General features: G+C 41.1%; 1 protein-coding gene across 1 annotated transcript; it reads left to right on the top strand.

Annotated features, from left to right (window-relative positions):
• The first annotated feature begins 218 nt into the window (after positions 1-218).
• Positions 219-3,499, top strand: LOC138338605 (uncharacterized). The gene is made up of 5 exons (XM_069289582.1): positions 219-594; positions 705-1,138; positions 1,282-2,158; positions 2,254-2,396; positions 3,035-3,499. Exons 1-5 carry the CDS (start codon positions 219-221, stop codon positions 3,497-3,499), a joined length of 2,295 nt encoding a protein of 764 aa, XP_069145683.1.
• Positions 3,500-14,260: the final 10,761 nt, after the last annotated feature.

Genomic DNA, 14,260 nt, shown 5'->3' on the forward strand with positions numbered 1-14,260 from the left:
GTCTACGTGGGGAGGCCCTCGAGTGGTTTACTTCATACGAAACCAAGCAATGACCCAGTTGGAATGCGTTGGCTAAAGACTTCATTGACCGATTCGCCTACAATGTCGAAATAGTTCCCGATCAGTATTCTCTAGAGAAGATGAAGTAAAAACCAACTAAAAGCTTTAGAGAATTTGCCTATAGGTGGAGGAAAGAAGCAGCGAGGGTAAGGCCGCCCATGACCGAGAAAGAGATTGTGGAAGTGTTTGTGCGGGTACAGGAGCCAGATTACTATGACCGAATCATGTTGCTAGTCGGAGCTAAATTCGCCGAGATAGTCAAAGTTGGTGAGACTATCGAAGATGGTTTAAAATCGGGGAAGATAGCCCTTATATCCGCGTCACCTGGGTTTTCAGGATTGATAAGGAAGAGAAGAGAGGAAGTTGCCGCTGTCTCGTATGGGGGAAGAAAAACCCCTAGAAACCCGTCACATTCCCAAGATCGTTCCAGGCACTCCCCAAAGTCTCACCGATCCTACTACCTACAATCCAATCATCCTGATAACCACAATACTGCCCCTACCTATCCAAATGCTCAAATTTCATCGTACCAAAGTCCACCCCCAAATCTCTAAAATTTTTCTCCTATATACCCAAATTACCCTCAACCTAACCAGACTCCATCCCCTTATCAGAATATTGCTCCTAACTGTACCAATGTACAGTCGAGCTACCGAGCACCTCCGCCCACTTATCAAGTCCAAGCTCCATTATATCAGAACCCCCTCCGAATTACCAAGCTCCAGTGCCAAATTACAAGACAAATCCTTATCCCCAAAGCCAAGCTCCTCGTTCAAATGCCCGCAGTTATCGACAAGTCCCTCCCTCTCAGCAGAGCGGGTATGATCCCTCTCGCCCCAGGTTTGAGAAGAAACCCTCCAGAAGCTTCACCGCATTGGCTGAAAGCATAACTAAATTGTTCGAAAGATTATCCGCGGCCGGATACATCCACCTTATGGGGCCCAAGCCCGTGGATGTTAATTCCAGATTCTACATACCGGAGCAGAGATGTGCTTATCATTCAAACAGTGTTGGACATGATACAGAAGATTGTATCAATCTCAAGCACAAGATCCAGAATTTTATTGACCAGGAAGTGGTCTCCCTTCAGCCTGCGTCGCCAAACGTCAACACGAATCCATTCCAAATCATGGGGGTGGAAACATCAACATAATAGAAACTGACGAAGATGAGCGTGAAACTAAGAGAATTACTCCTGTTGTTCAAGAAGACTTGGAATAGGCTGTCGCTTCTTTAAGCGTCAGGGAAAAGGGAGAGTTCGTTATTCTGACACCTGCAAAGGATGTTGCCTTGGTGCCTTCAAGGACTCTCGCCAAACCCAAGTTTGTTATAGAAACGGCCGTAGCTCTAGGCATGACTAGATCTGGCGGATGTTACACTCCTGACGAGCTCTCTCTCGGAGGACAAAAGAAAGATCATGCCAAGAGACCGATCAGCGAAGAAGAAGCCGAGGAGTTCTGGAGAAGAATGCAGCCCAAAGATTACTCCATTGTCAAGCACTTGGAGAAGACTCCTGCCCAGATTTCAGTGTGGGCCCTATTAATGAGCTCCTGGTCCCACAGACAGGCTTTGATGAAAGCCTCGAATGACACGTATGTGCCTTCAGGTACGAGCAGTGACAATGTAGCTGCTATGATTCACCAAGTCATTCGGGGACACCGCATCAGCTTCTGCGATGATGAATTGCCGGCCGAAGGGAGGGCCCATAAAAAAGCTCTACACATCACCGTGATATCCCGCGGAAAGATCGTCAACCGTGTTTTGGTAGATGACGGATCTGGCCTGAACATATGCCCCTTGTCTACACTGAAGCAGCTGAGGTTTGACCTCGGAAAGTTGGAGCAAAACCAGGTCAATGTGAGAGTATTCGTTGGTGTGCAGAGAGAGACGTTAGGAGCGGTGACCATGACCATCCAAATGGGCCCCGCAGGATTCGAGGCAAAGTTCCAGGTGCTGTATATCGACACCAGCTATAACCTTTTTTTGGGAAGGCCATTCATTCACATGGCTGGAGCCGTCCCCTCCACTCTCCACCAACTGATGAAACTGGTATGGAAAAATGAAGAACTAGTTATTCAAGGTGAAAGAAGCCACTCAGGTAAGCAGGTGCCGGTCTTAGACGAAACGCCATAAAGTTTGGATTTCTACACGGTGGAGTTGGTAAATGCCACCAATGAGGGCTTGGCCCCGCAGACTCCCATGTCGTCCGTGTACAGAATGATCGCCATGGTAATGCTGCAGAGCGGATTCGAACTAGGTTTCGGATTAGGAAGGAATGCCCAAGGGATCATCGAGCCAGTTCCAGTCCTTGCTCAAGGATCAAAGTATGGTTTGGGGTACATCCTCACGGATAATGATGTGAAGATGAAGAGAAAAAAGGATCAAGGGTTGACTAAGCCGATTCCGCATCTCTATCAATCCTTTCTAGTCCGGGAGCATGCCAAGCCATAAGACGATGGGGAAGGAATCAGTGACCTTTTCAAGGAGATCAATGCCATCATCAAGAAGGAGGCTGAGCCAGCTGGCATTCGTGATGCTGAACCGGGGGAGATGCTGCAAAATTGGACGTCCACGCCGATCCTGATGTCCCGAACTCTGTGTTAGAAAGGAGGTATTTTGTGCATACCAAAATCAGCGGTCGTCCGGAAGAGGCCCGAGACCCACCATTTCTGCATGTTCTTGATTTTGAATTTTGTTGTCATGTTTAAAGGGCGACATGGCCTTGTGCCATGACCCAAGTTTGCATTTTGTTCGATTTAAATGAAAGCCTCCTTATTTGACTTTGTTTATTTAATTACTTGTTATATATTACTTTCCTAATTTTGTCTGTTTATGATTTCAGTAACGTAAGTTACAAACCTGCCAATGTCATGTCATGTCATGTCATGAGCTAAATGAGGCAAATGACGACGAGGTTGACGACTACGACGAAGAAAGTGGGGAACCAGACTATGTTGTAGAAGAATATTGACAGTTCGAGAATCAACATAAACCGAATCTGAAGGAGACAGAAACAGTGAATTTGGGAGATTCGAAATGTGTCAAAGAGGTTAAGATCAGCACCTACCTGAATGAAACTCAGAAGGAGAGCCTGGTTCATCTGCTTGCTGAATACAGTAATGTATTTGTTTGGGAAGTCGTTGACATGCAGGGATTGAGTACTGATGTCGTATCTCATAAGCTGCCTATCAACCCAGGGTTCGAACCGGTGAAATATAAGACTCGGAAATTCAAGCCTGAATTGAGTTTAAAGATTAAGGAGGTAATCACCAAGAATATAGAGTCTCGATTGTTGGAAGTAACGAAATATCCAACCTGGTTGGCCAATATCGTTCCGGTCGCCAAGAAAGATGGAAAAATCAGGATTTGTGTCGATTACAGAGATCTCAACAAGACTAGTACAAAGGATAATTTTCCGTTGCCAAATTCCATATTTTGATTGACAACTGTGCCAAACATGAGATGCAGTCGTTTGTGGATTGCTACGCGGGCTACCACCAAATTTTGATGGATGAAGAAGACGCAGAGAACACCTTGGGGGGTATATCACTACAGGGTAATGTCGTTCGGCCTCAAGAACGCCGGTGCTACTTACGTGAGAGTCATGATGACTATCTTCCATGACATGATCCATAAAGAGATTGAAGTGTACGTGGACGACGTCATACTCAAATACCGCGAGAGTTCGGATCATGTGACACACCTGAGAAAATTCTTTGAACGTTTGCGTCGGTACAACTTGAAGCTAAATCCCGCCAAATGCGCTTTTGGAGTCCTAGCTGGAAGTTGTTGGGGTTTATTGTCAGCAGAAGAGGTATTGAGCTCGACTTTTCCAAGATCAAAGAGATTCAAGAGTTACCTCCGCCGAAAACGAAAAAAGAGGTAATGAGTTTCTTGGGAAGGTTAAACTATATTAGCCAGTTTATAGCATAATCGACAGTGGTATGTGAGCCTATTTACAGGTTGCTGAAGAAAGACGCCCCGACTAAGTGGACTGAGGAGTGCCAGACCGCTTTCGACGCTATCAAGAGCTATTTGTCTAACCCACCAGTATTGGTTCCTCCGCGAGAAGGGAGTCCGTTGTTGTTGTATTTTTCTGTTTCGGATAGTGCCTTTGGATGTGTACTCAGTCAACACGATGAGACAGGGAAGAAGGAAAGGGCTATCTACTACATAAGCAAGAAATTTACTACGTACGAGTCTCGGTACACTTTACTGGAGAGAACATGTTGTGCTCTGACGTGGCTTGCCCACAAGCTGAGGCACTACTTGTCTTCATACACCACGTATCTCTTTTGCAGAATGGATCCATTGAAGTACATTTTCCAGAAAGCGATGCCGAATGGGAATTTAGCTAAACGGAAAATGTTGTTGATTGAGTTTGATATCGTGTATGTGACTCAGAAGGCAATAAAGACACAAGCTTTGGCTGATAATCTTGCGGAAAACCCCGTTGACGAAGAATATGAACCACTTAAGACGTATTTTCACGATGAAGAAGTGTCATTTGTGGGTGAAGATATCTCTGAAGCTTATCCAGGTTGGAGATTATTCTTCGACGGAGCGATGAATCACCAGGGTAAAGGTGTTGGAGCAGTCTTGGTATCAGAATCTGGTCAGCACTATCCTATGGCGGCTAAGCTACGATTCAACAGCACAAACAACATGGCTGAGTACGAAGCTTGCATTCTCAGTTTGAAAATGGTCGTTGACATGAATGTTTACGAGTTTCTGGTTATTGGAGATTCAGACCTTTTGATTCATCAGGTTCAAGGAGAATGGGATGTGAAGAAACCGAAGATTGTACCTTACGTACAATATGTGCAAAATCTGTGTAAAAGGTTTCGCAAGATCGAGTTCAGACATACTCCCAGAATACAGAATGAATTAGCTGACGCTCTTTCCACCATCGCTTCAATGATCAAACATCCGGATACTGATTACATCGACCCGCTGGATATAGACTTGAAGGAACATCCAGCCCATTGTTCACATGTTGAATCAGAACCAGATGGTTTGCCTTGGTATTTCGACATAAAGAGATACTTGGAGTCTGGGACATATCCAGAAGACGCTACATCTAATCAAAAGAAGTTGATACGTCGTGTCTCTCAATTTCTTTCTGAATGGAGAAGTCCTGTATAGGAGGACTCCAGATTTGGGTCTTTTAAGATGCGTCAATGCTGTTGAAGCTGTGAGACTTGTTGAACAGATACATGTTGGAGTTTGTGGTACACACTGAATGGGCTTACTTTGGCAAGAAAGGTCCTTCGAGCTGGTTATTTCTGTATGACTATGGAGAATGACTGTTGCAAATTCGTGCAAAAATGCCACAAATGTCAAGTGCACGGTGATCTGATATGGGTGCCACCTCACGAACTTAATGCTATGAGTTCACCTTGGCCATTGTAGCTTGGGGAATGGATGTCATCGGTCCTATAGAGCCGTCCGCTTCTAATGGACACAGATTCATTTTGGTTGCCATCGATTATTTAACCAACTGGGTCGAAGCAGCCTCTTAAAAGTCGGTGACCAAGAAAGTGGTGGTCGATTTTGTCCGCAACAATCTGATATACAGATTTGGAGTTCCAGAATCCATGATTACCGATAACGGTGCAAATCTCAATAGTCATTTGATAAAAGAGATATGTGAACAATTTAAGCTTATTCATCGAAGGTCAACTACTTATCGCCCTCAAATGAACGGAGCTGTAGAGGCCGCCAACAAAAACATCAAAAAGATTTTGAGTAAAATGATTGACAAACAGCGAGGTTGGCATAAAATGTTGCCATATGCTCTACTAGGTTATCGAACGATAGTCAGAACATCGACTGGGGCTACTCCATACTTGCTAGTATATGGAACAGAGGCCGTCGTGCCTGTTGAAGTCGAGATACCATCATTAAGGATCATCCAAGAAGCTGAGTTAAGCAACGCTGAGTGGTTTAGCAAACGGATGGATCATCTAGCTTTGATTGATGAGAAGAGAATGGTCGTCGTTTGCCATGGCCAGTTATATTGATAGAGAATGACTCGCGCTTTTCACAAAAGAGTAAGAGCCAGAAATTTTGAAGTTGGTCAGTTGGTTTTTTAGCGTATTTTTCCTCATCAAGACGAGCACAAAGGAAAGTTCGCACCAAACTGGCAGGGTCCCTACATGGTTCGTAAAGTACTATCTGGAGGTGCTTTGATCTTGTCGGAGATGGATGGCACTGTATGGCCCAAGCCTATCAACTCAGATGCTGTCAAGAGATACTATGCGTGAAGTTTCGCTTTGCATTTTTCCTTTATTTACTTGTAATCGTTTTGTTTGCTTGTATTTGTTTAAATTTGAATTATTATCCCTCTCGTAACGAACTACGTCTGACATGAATTCTCAAGAAAGAGATACGTAGGCGGCGTTTGTCGGCTTCGGTCACCCCATTTATCCCCTTAATTATTTCTTCATATCTGAACTACGTTCGACCTGAATTCTCAAGAATGAGATACGTAGGCGGCCTTTGTCGGCCTCGGTCGGTTTCTTTTAAAATTTTATTCTTGTTAACCTTTAGAGGGGGGGACTATGTTTGACCTGATTCCTGCCTCAACGAGATACGTAGGCGCAACAAGGGCTCGGTCATATCCCTCGTAAGATTTCTATTCCCCTTTACAATAGAAACTGGGACAGAATTTTTTAGAGGGACTCAAAAATTCTCCAGAAGGAACCTTCACTTCAGCGGACAAAACCAAAGACATTTTGAGATTTGCGACTGGGACAGAATTTTTGAGAAGATCTCAAAATTCCGTGCTTTGTTTGGTTACAACGGAAAGATGAGCAAGATAGTAAACTGGGACAGAAATTTTGAGGATAGCCTCAAAATTCCATTATGGATCTTCCCTACAAGTCCCGAGTGCCTCTGAAACTCATCAGCGAGTGTTAGATTCAAAGGAGCTCGTTAAACATGACATGACTTAGCAGTGACTTTTTCAAGATACCATTTCTTAAAATTTCATGTTTCTCTTAAAATTTCCCTTTTATATTTCATCTGTTTTGGCATAAGATATTTTCTTATCTATCAAGAGTCGGAAAATCGGGAAATCAACCGGAGATATCAAGACAAGGAGCAAACAACCGAAGGGATCGACACAGATCTGTATGTTTAAAACTAACAATTTTTCTATGGATGCAGGTTTATAGCTTTGCTTTGGAAATCGGCCGAATTCTTCCGACGGACGGATATGGAGAGCTCCAAGAGAGGAGAAAAATACCTCCAAAACTAGTAATCTTACTGAAAGCAGGAGGCAGTTCATACAGTTTGTGTCAAGATGCTTGTGAATGTGTTTGTTTATTTCAAACCATTCTCAACAATGTGAAATTTGCAAAAAAATGTCTGGCTAGATTCAAAGGTGAATCAAACAGGAATCTCAGCAATAATTTCACGATTTCGGTAGAGGACGTTATTTGCATTACGTCATCAAAACAAGATGATTATTGTCAATCAAGACAATGCATTACCCCAGAAGAGATAGTTATTTTATTATTATTTGTTATCGGCGATCAAGTCGGTATATTATTTGGAGGTCGTTTTATTATCAACACAGATGATATAAATATCCATGCCTCGTTGAAAGTCATGCATCGCGAAAGTCATACACTGCTGAAAAATCATGCTTCGCGAAAATCATGCATCGCGGAATCATGCATCGCAGAAGTCACATGCTGTTGAAAAATCATGCATCGCGGAAGTCATACACTGCTGAAAAACATGCATCGCGGAGATCATGCATTGCGGAATCATGCATTGTGGGAATCATGCATCGCATAAATCATGCATTGCGAGTCAATAATTATGCGTGACGAGAAGATTTCATGGCTCGTCAAATTTATACATCGCGAGAAGAATTTATACCTCGCTGAAATTTGTGCACAACGAGAAGATTTCATGCCTTGTCAAAATTTACACATCGCGAGAAGAATTTATGCCTCGCTGAAATTTAGACATCGCGAGAAGAACTTATACCTCGCTGGAATTCATGCATTGCGGGAATCATGCATTGCGAAAACTCATGCATTGTGGAAAATCACGCATTGCGAGTCAACAATTATGCACGACGAGAAGGATCCACGCCTCGCCAAAATTCATACATCGCGAGAAGATTTTATGCCTCACCGAAATTTAGACATCGCGAGAAGAATTTATACATCACTGAAATCGGTGCATCACGAGAAGAATCCATGCCTCGTTGAAAATCACGCATCGCAGAAAAATCGTGCATTGCGGAAAATCATGCATTGCGAGTCGACAATTATGCTCGACGAGAAGGACTCATGCCTCGTCCAAATTTATACATCACGAGAACAATCCATGCCTCGTTGAAATTTTATACATCGCGAGAGGATTTTATGCCTCGCTAAAAGTTATGCATCGCGAGAAGATCCATACCTCGTGGAAATTTACGTATCGCGGGAAGATATTCATGCCCCGCAAGAGGACATACACAGATAAAGAAAGAGCAACACTTATCCATTGGCCTCGATTGCATTTTGTTATTTATTATAAAAGTAAACATTGAGAAGAGCATCAAAGATAACTACAAAAGAGACATCAACATCGCATCAACGTCTATTTATTTATTTTAGCATCAGATGAAGAGTACATTGAAGACTTTTTTGCAAAACACAAGGCATAAGCTTTATTTGCCGGACGTCAGACTGATCGAGTTGACGTCGATTTGAGGAGAACAATGAAGTGTCGACATGGTAAAAAGACACTGTCTCCCATCCTAATTGCATTTGTAAGCTGACGAGTTTTATCTCAGTCTTTGTTGAGAGCATCCAAAAGGGTGAATTCTCCAAAAACCACAGGTGCGGATGACATCAAAAGGGATGAAGCACAACGTGGAAGTTTTCTTAGCAGCAAACTGGGACACAGTCCAAAGAGGAATGTCAAACTCTTAGGACGCGAGCAGAGAAGCGAATTCCACCACGATCTAACCACTCCTCTCGAGTCATGCGAGTTTTTCTTTAGTTCTGTCAGCTTCAGTCTCGCATCAGGAAGTTTCGATTTACAAGAAGCAAGTTTCTAATCTGAGTGAAAATACGCCAAGAGCTTTGGAAATTATGTCCGTGTAAGTTCTTACATATGGGTGTGAAAAGCTCCACATTCATGGCTAAGAGGTTACAAGCCTCCTTTTCATACTCATTTAATTTGTCTCTTATCCATAACCAGAGGTTATCTAGCACAATAGATTTCCTTTTCAAACGATCGTGTCGAACTACACACATCCGGATTCTGAAGGCTTTAGGATATGTAGGCTGATTCTATGTCGAAAACTCGGCTGTATTCCAACATTCACTCTCGAATTCTATTCTCGAGCATTTCGATACCTTCATAACTCGGTATCAAGGTGGCTTTTGATTCTTTCAAATCATGCGGTAAATCGAGCTTATCGAACTACAAGTGGCCTGAATTCTCATATAGCCTGAGATATGTAGAAAACCCGTTTCAAGGGTCCGGCCATAATTCCTAAACCCTTTCTCAAATCCTTCCTTTAGAAAATGAATGGGTTTGGTCAAAATTGGCTTGGTCAATTTCATTTTCCTCGAATTGCTTGCATCAATCCAAGTAAAATGAGGGACACTTGTTGACACCCATTTTGATACCCAACCCATTTTCCTTTCCAACCCACTAAACATAATTCCCTTCAACCCAAATTAATCCCAACATTTCCAGGCCCAATTCTCCCTACTCCCAGGCGGCCCATCTCCTTTTCCAATCCAAGGCCCACTTTCGTTTACTCATTCCCAGCCCAAAACTGCTCTTCTACTTTAAATCTTCAACCCAATTAATTCCCAGACCCACCCGTTCCCGTCCGACCCGTCCAACCCCTAACTCGTTTCCCCCTTTCCTCTTCCCATCTTTCTCGTTCTGTTTCACAAAACAGAAAATGCCAAAAAAGCACAACCCACGCGCGACCTCCCCCCTAACAGAAACCCCTTCTTCCCCTCAAACGCGATAGAATCCCAGATATGCCAACGTCCTCGCGTCTCTCCCCCACGCTCTCTCTCCCTCTCTCCTCCTCTCTCACGCGAGCTGTGCAACAGCTTTAGAGCCGCTTCCTTCTACAATTCGTACGTTCGCGTAGGCCTAGCAGCAAGGAAGGCTGCAAACTTTGTCCATGGTGCCTAGATCGCGCCACGTAGCCCGCAATCTGACGGCCCCCATCCCTCTCCCGTTGAAAATTTCGTACAAGGATTGTACTAGTGGCAGCTTCAACCTTATCTTCATAGGTTTGAATTTTGAAATGGAGGGCGAAGTCTCGAATTTGCCCCAATCCTTTTCTAAAATTCCCCCGCCCTCCTACCCCAAGAACCCTAAAAATTCTCCCTCTATATAAACTCCCTCCGTTATCGGAATAGGGGTTGGAAATTTTTAGTTGAGATTTCGTTGTAAGCTGCCGGAGTAAATTTCTTTCTTTTTATCATTGAAATATCAATAAATTCGAGAAAACATTGCAAATACTTTGAAAACGACTGATAGACGGAAGAGTTGCTAGTGTCTCGCGTTTGAGTCTATGTTCGAGGTGGTGAAGTCATTAGCATGTCGCTGTTCCAGTCGCTGCTCTCGAAAAGGTAACCTTCTCCTGCCTCTTACTACCCCCTCGTTTCTTCTGTTTCGAAGTAGTCTCTTTTGTCGCTTTGGTACTCTGTGAGTTGCTGCTGATATATCTGCTGGTTTTTCCTTATTTGTTTGGATCAAAATCTGTTAAAAGTTTGACTGTGAGCACGCAAGGCCTGTGGCTGTAAATATAGGCTGTTTATTTGTTGGTTTTGGTTCGAGTTTGTGATGTATCTTGTATTATAGTCCTGCTTCGTTATGTTGTTCATCTTATGTCGCTTTCTATCGTTATGAGTTTGTCATGGCGTAGACCTTATCGTGTTGGTTTTGACTTCGTTCCGTTTTGGAGCCATCGTTTGGATGATTGCTGGCCTGTTTCGAAGCTTCTCTCTTGTTTAGGTTGGAAATTCTCCATGGTACAATAATGTCTAAGGAGGTTTGCCGAACATGAATGAGTTTTCCTCTTTCCCTAAATAGTTTATGAGGATAAAGCATGACTTCCCTTGTTTCAAAGCATACTTTATTTACAAATAGTTTATGTGTTGTTGTCTATCGCTATCTTTGAATTTGTCGAAGGTTTCATACTTATGTATTTCCAAAAGTTTAAAAAACTCGTTCTTGCCTAATTCTTGCTTTGTTGAGAATCTTGTTTTAATGATAATATTGAGTGGCTGTTGTTAATCCTTTTCTTTTGTTTTTCCATTACATGTGACATCGATTCGAGTCCATTTCGGACTCCACTCCCGCATTCCTCCGAGTTAAAAGATCTTTGAGTTAGCCCATTTCAAGTCTAGGAGGCTTTAAGACCCATTTACAGGTCGAAATCCGGCATTGGAGAGCTGCTAGAAGTGGCGGATTGCAGGCACTTGGCTGCAATTTTTGTTTTGAAGCTGTGTATCTGATTTATACACCATATATACACTCTGATACATGTAAAAAATCCACAGGTGGCTCAAACTGAAAATCAGAGTTGACGACAGGGAAATTATACTCCTAGAAAGGCGTTTTCAACTTCTGAAAGTGGAAAAACAGGCTGAAATACAGCCTGTACACACAGATATACGGGAATGATATACTATATGTATGCTTAAAAAATATGATTGGCAAGGGAACACATAGGGACGCCTATTCTAATTAAAATTTGGGATTAGGCAAATAATGCGAACATAGGGTGCAGCCCGTACACATTATTATACATTATCGGGCGACGATATACACTTGTTAAGTAAGTTTTTAAAAAATGATACAGGTACGAATACGCAGAGCAATACAGGGAAAAGTAACGGAAAATATATATTCAAACAGGTGCAGGGCTTAAGAGGTCCAAATGGGTCAAATATATGCTGTATACAGCATGTATACATTTCTGTATACCCTTTATTTATCTTTTTCAGGATTGGGCCAGGGCCCTTCAGCAATTTTCTAATAGGCCCAAGGGGCCAAAATGTTTTTTTATGCAGGAGTTTTTAATTTGTTTAAAGGGCCCAAGTCCATATTTGAAATTAGCCTTGGACAGGTGGGCTAACACCCAATGGAATGAATTTGGGCAATAAGGCCCAAGTTCAAATTTTTCTTCTCCTTTTTATTTATTATTTGCTTGAATGAATTAATGTGTGGTAGGATTTTAATAATCTCCTTAAGGGTAGCCAATCATCATTATTATAAAATTTACCACTTTATTTGCTTATTGTTGTTTATTTTTGTCACCATTTTCCTTAAGTTTTTTTTTTTAAAAAAATGTTTTCCTTTAAAAGTAATAAGGAAACAAAAAAATTTTAAAAATTAAAGAATGAATCTAAGCGATGTCTTACTAAGTTAAAAATTAAAAAATATATATTAAAGTCATTTTAGTCAAATCGCCGGTCTGCCGCAAGTTAGCGGGCATCCCGAGGGCCTAACACCTTCTCGGGATATACATTGAACTTCGAACCTTTTCATTCGATTTTAATCTGTTTTAAATCTTTTGAAATTTTTCTTGATTTTATCAAAATCAAGTGGCGACTCCATAATTTTGAAAAGTCGATTTTTCTTAAAAAATTAGATTAATTGATTTTTCGAAACCTAGTCAATATTTTTTCCATTTTTAAACCAAAAATAGTTAGTATTATATTTTTTTAAAATAAAACAACATGTATTGATAAAAATGTGTTTTTGGCTTTATAACGGCAATGCCAAACAGTGCCTAAGTGTTTTATGAAAGTTTAAGAGTTTTTAAAATTATACTTTATATTTTTTTTCTTCTGAATTTCGATTTTAAGGTAAAGTATATTGTTGTGTTATTTATGTTTATTGCTTTTGAATATGGTAATGATATGAGAATTTAAGAGCTCTGAGATATTCATAGAACTGTCGAAGACTCAGAAATACTTGGTTTAGTAGGCAGACATTTGATTTGATATCGTCACGCGATGATATCAACGTTTTGACTTAGAACACGGAAGAGTACTGATAAAAAATATAAATCTAAGTATATTTTCCTCAATATATGCTAGAAACCTCTTAATTTGTGAGAATATACGTGATATTTTTAAAGAATAAATATAATTTTTTACATAATTTTATATTACCATCAAATTTGAAAAAACAATACAAAATTAACATGACAGATAGTAATTTAGTGGTGCAACAATTAATTATGACAAATTTGTAAAAATTCCTATGCAAAGGGATGTAGCTAATCAGAGGTTTAATGTTCTTAGTTAGATATCATAGAGGGACTAAAATTAGAATCTATTTATAATTGTAGTGCTATTAACCGTAAAAATTATGACTATCTCACATTTCTTTCCACTAATAAGATGTAGTTTCAAAAGAAAATGTGGCATGCCCTTGTAAGAAATACCACAGACAACAAATCTAAAATAGACTTAACTTTTGTTAGGACCGAAAATAAGCAGGTGTAACGCGGAAGCTAGCAAAGAAAACCTCAAAAGACCACGAGTAAGAAGACAACGACAAATATACCAAAATACACAAAGATTTAACGTGCTTCGGTCAATCGATCTACGTCCACAAAGGAGATGATCAATCCACTATAAATATGCGAGTACAAATATAGAGGGAAACAACCTCAACCAAATTCACTCAGAATACATGGGAGGTTCACACAAGATAACATATCAAGCTTGTGGCCCACATATTCTCCCCCTAACCAAAACTCTCAAAACCCTTTAAGATTACATTGTAAATGTTGATTAAGTCCTTTTCTTACAAGAAACATGATTAGTCAATCCAAAACCTTTTCCTAAAAGGAAAACTATTTATGGTAAGAAATTTAGGGCAAATAAAACCTAACGAATCTCCTCCTTGGCCTTAATTTCTGAAAAAATAAATATGTCCACCTTCTTTACTTAATCTTCAACAACTTGTTTCTCATCTCCTTAATCTCCTTAGCAAAATTTATGTCTCAACATAGAGAACCTCTCTGAAACAATTTCTCCAACAAAATCTTCATTACTGTCAAAAAGGTTGCGGATAGAACTACACCCGTCAAGATGAACACCTCTTTCTAATCTGGTTCAATCATCGATTAGCGAACCACTGAACCTGACTCCGTCATTGAATCTGGCTCTGATACCACTTGTTAGGACCAGAAATAAGC

The sequence above is a fragment of the Solanum lycopersicum genome, chromosome 9 (genome assembly GCF_036512215.1).
Source record: "Solanum lycopersicum chromosome 9, SLM_r2.1".
Lineage (NCBI taxonomy): Eukaryota > Viridiplantae > Streptophyta > Magnoliopsida > Solanales > Solanaceae > Solanum > Solanum lycopersicum.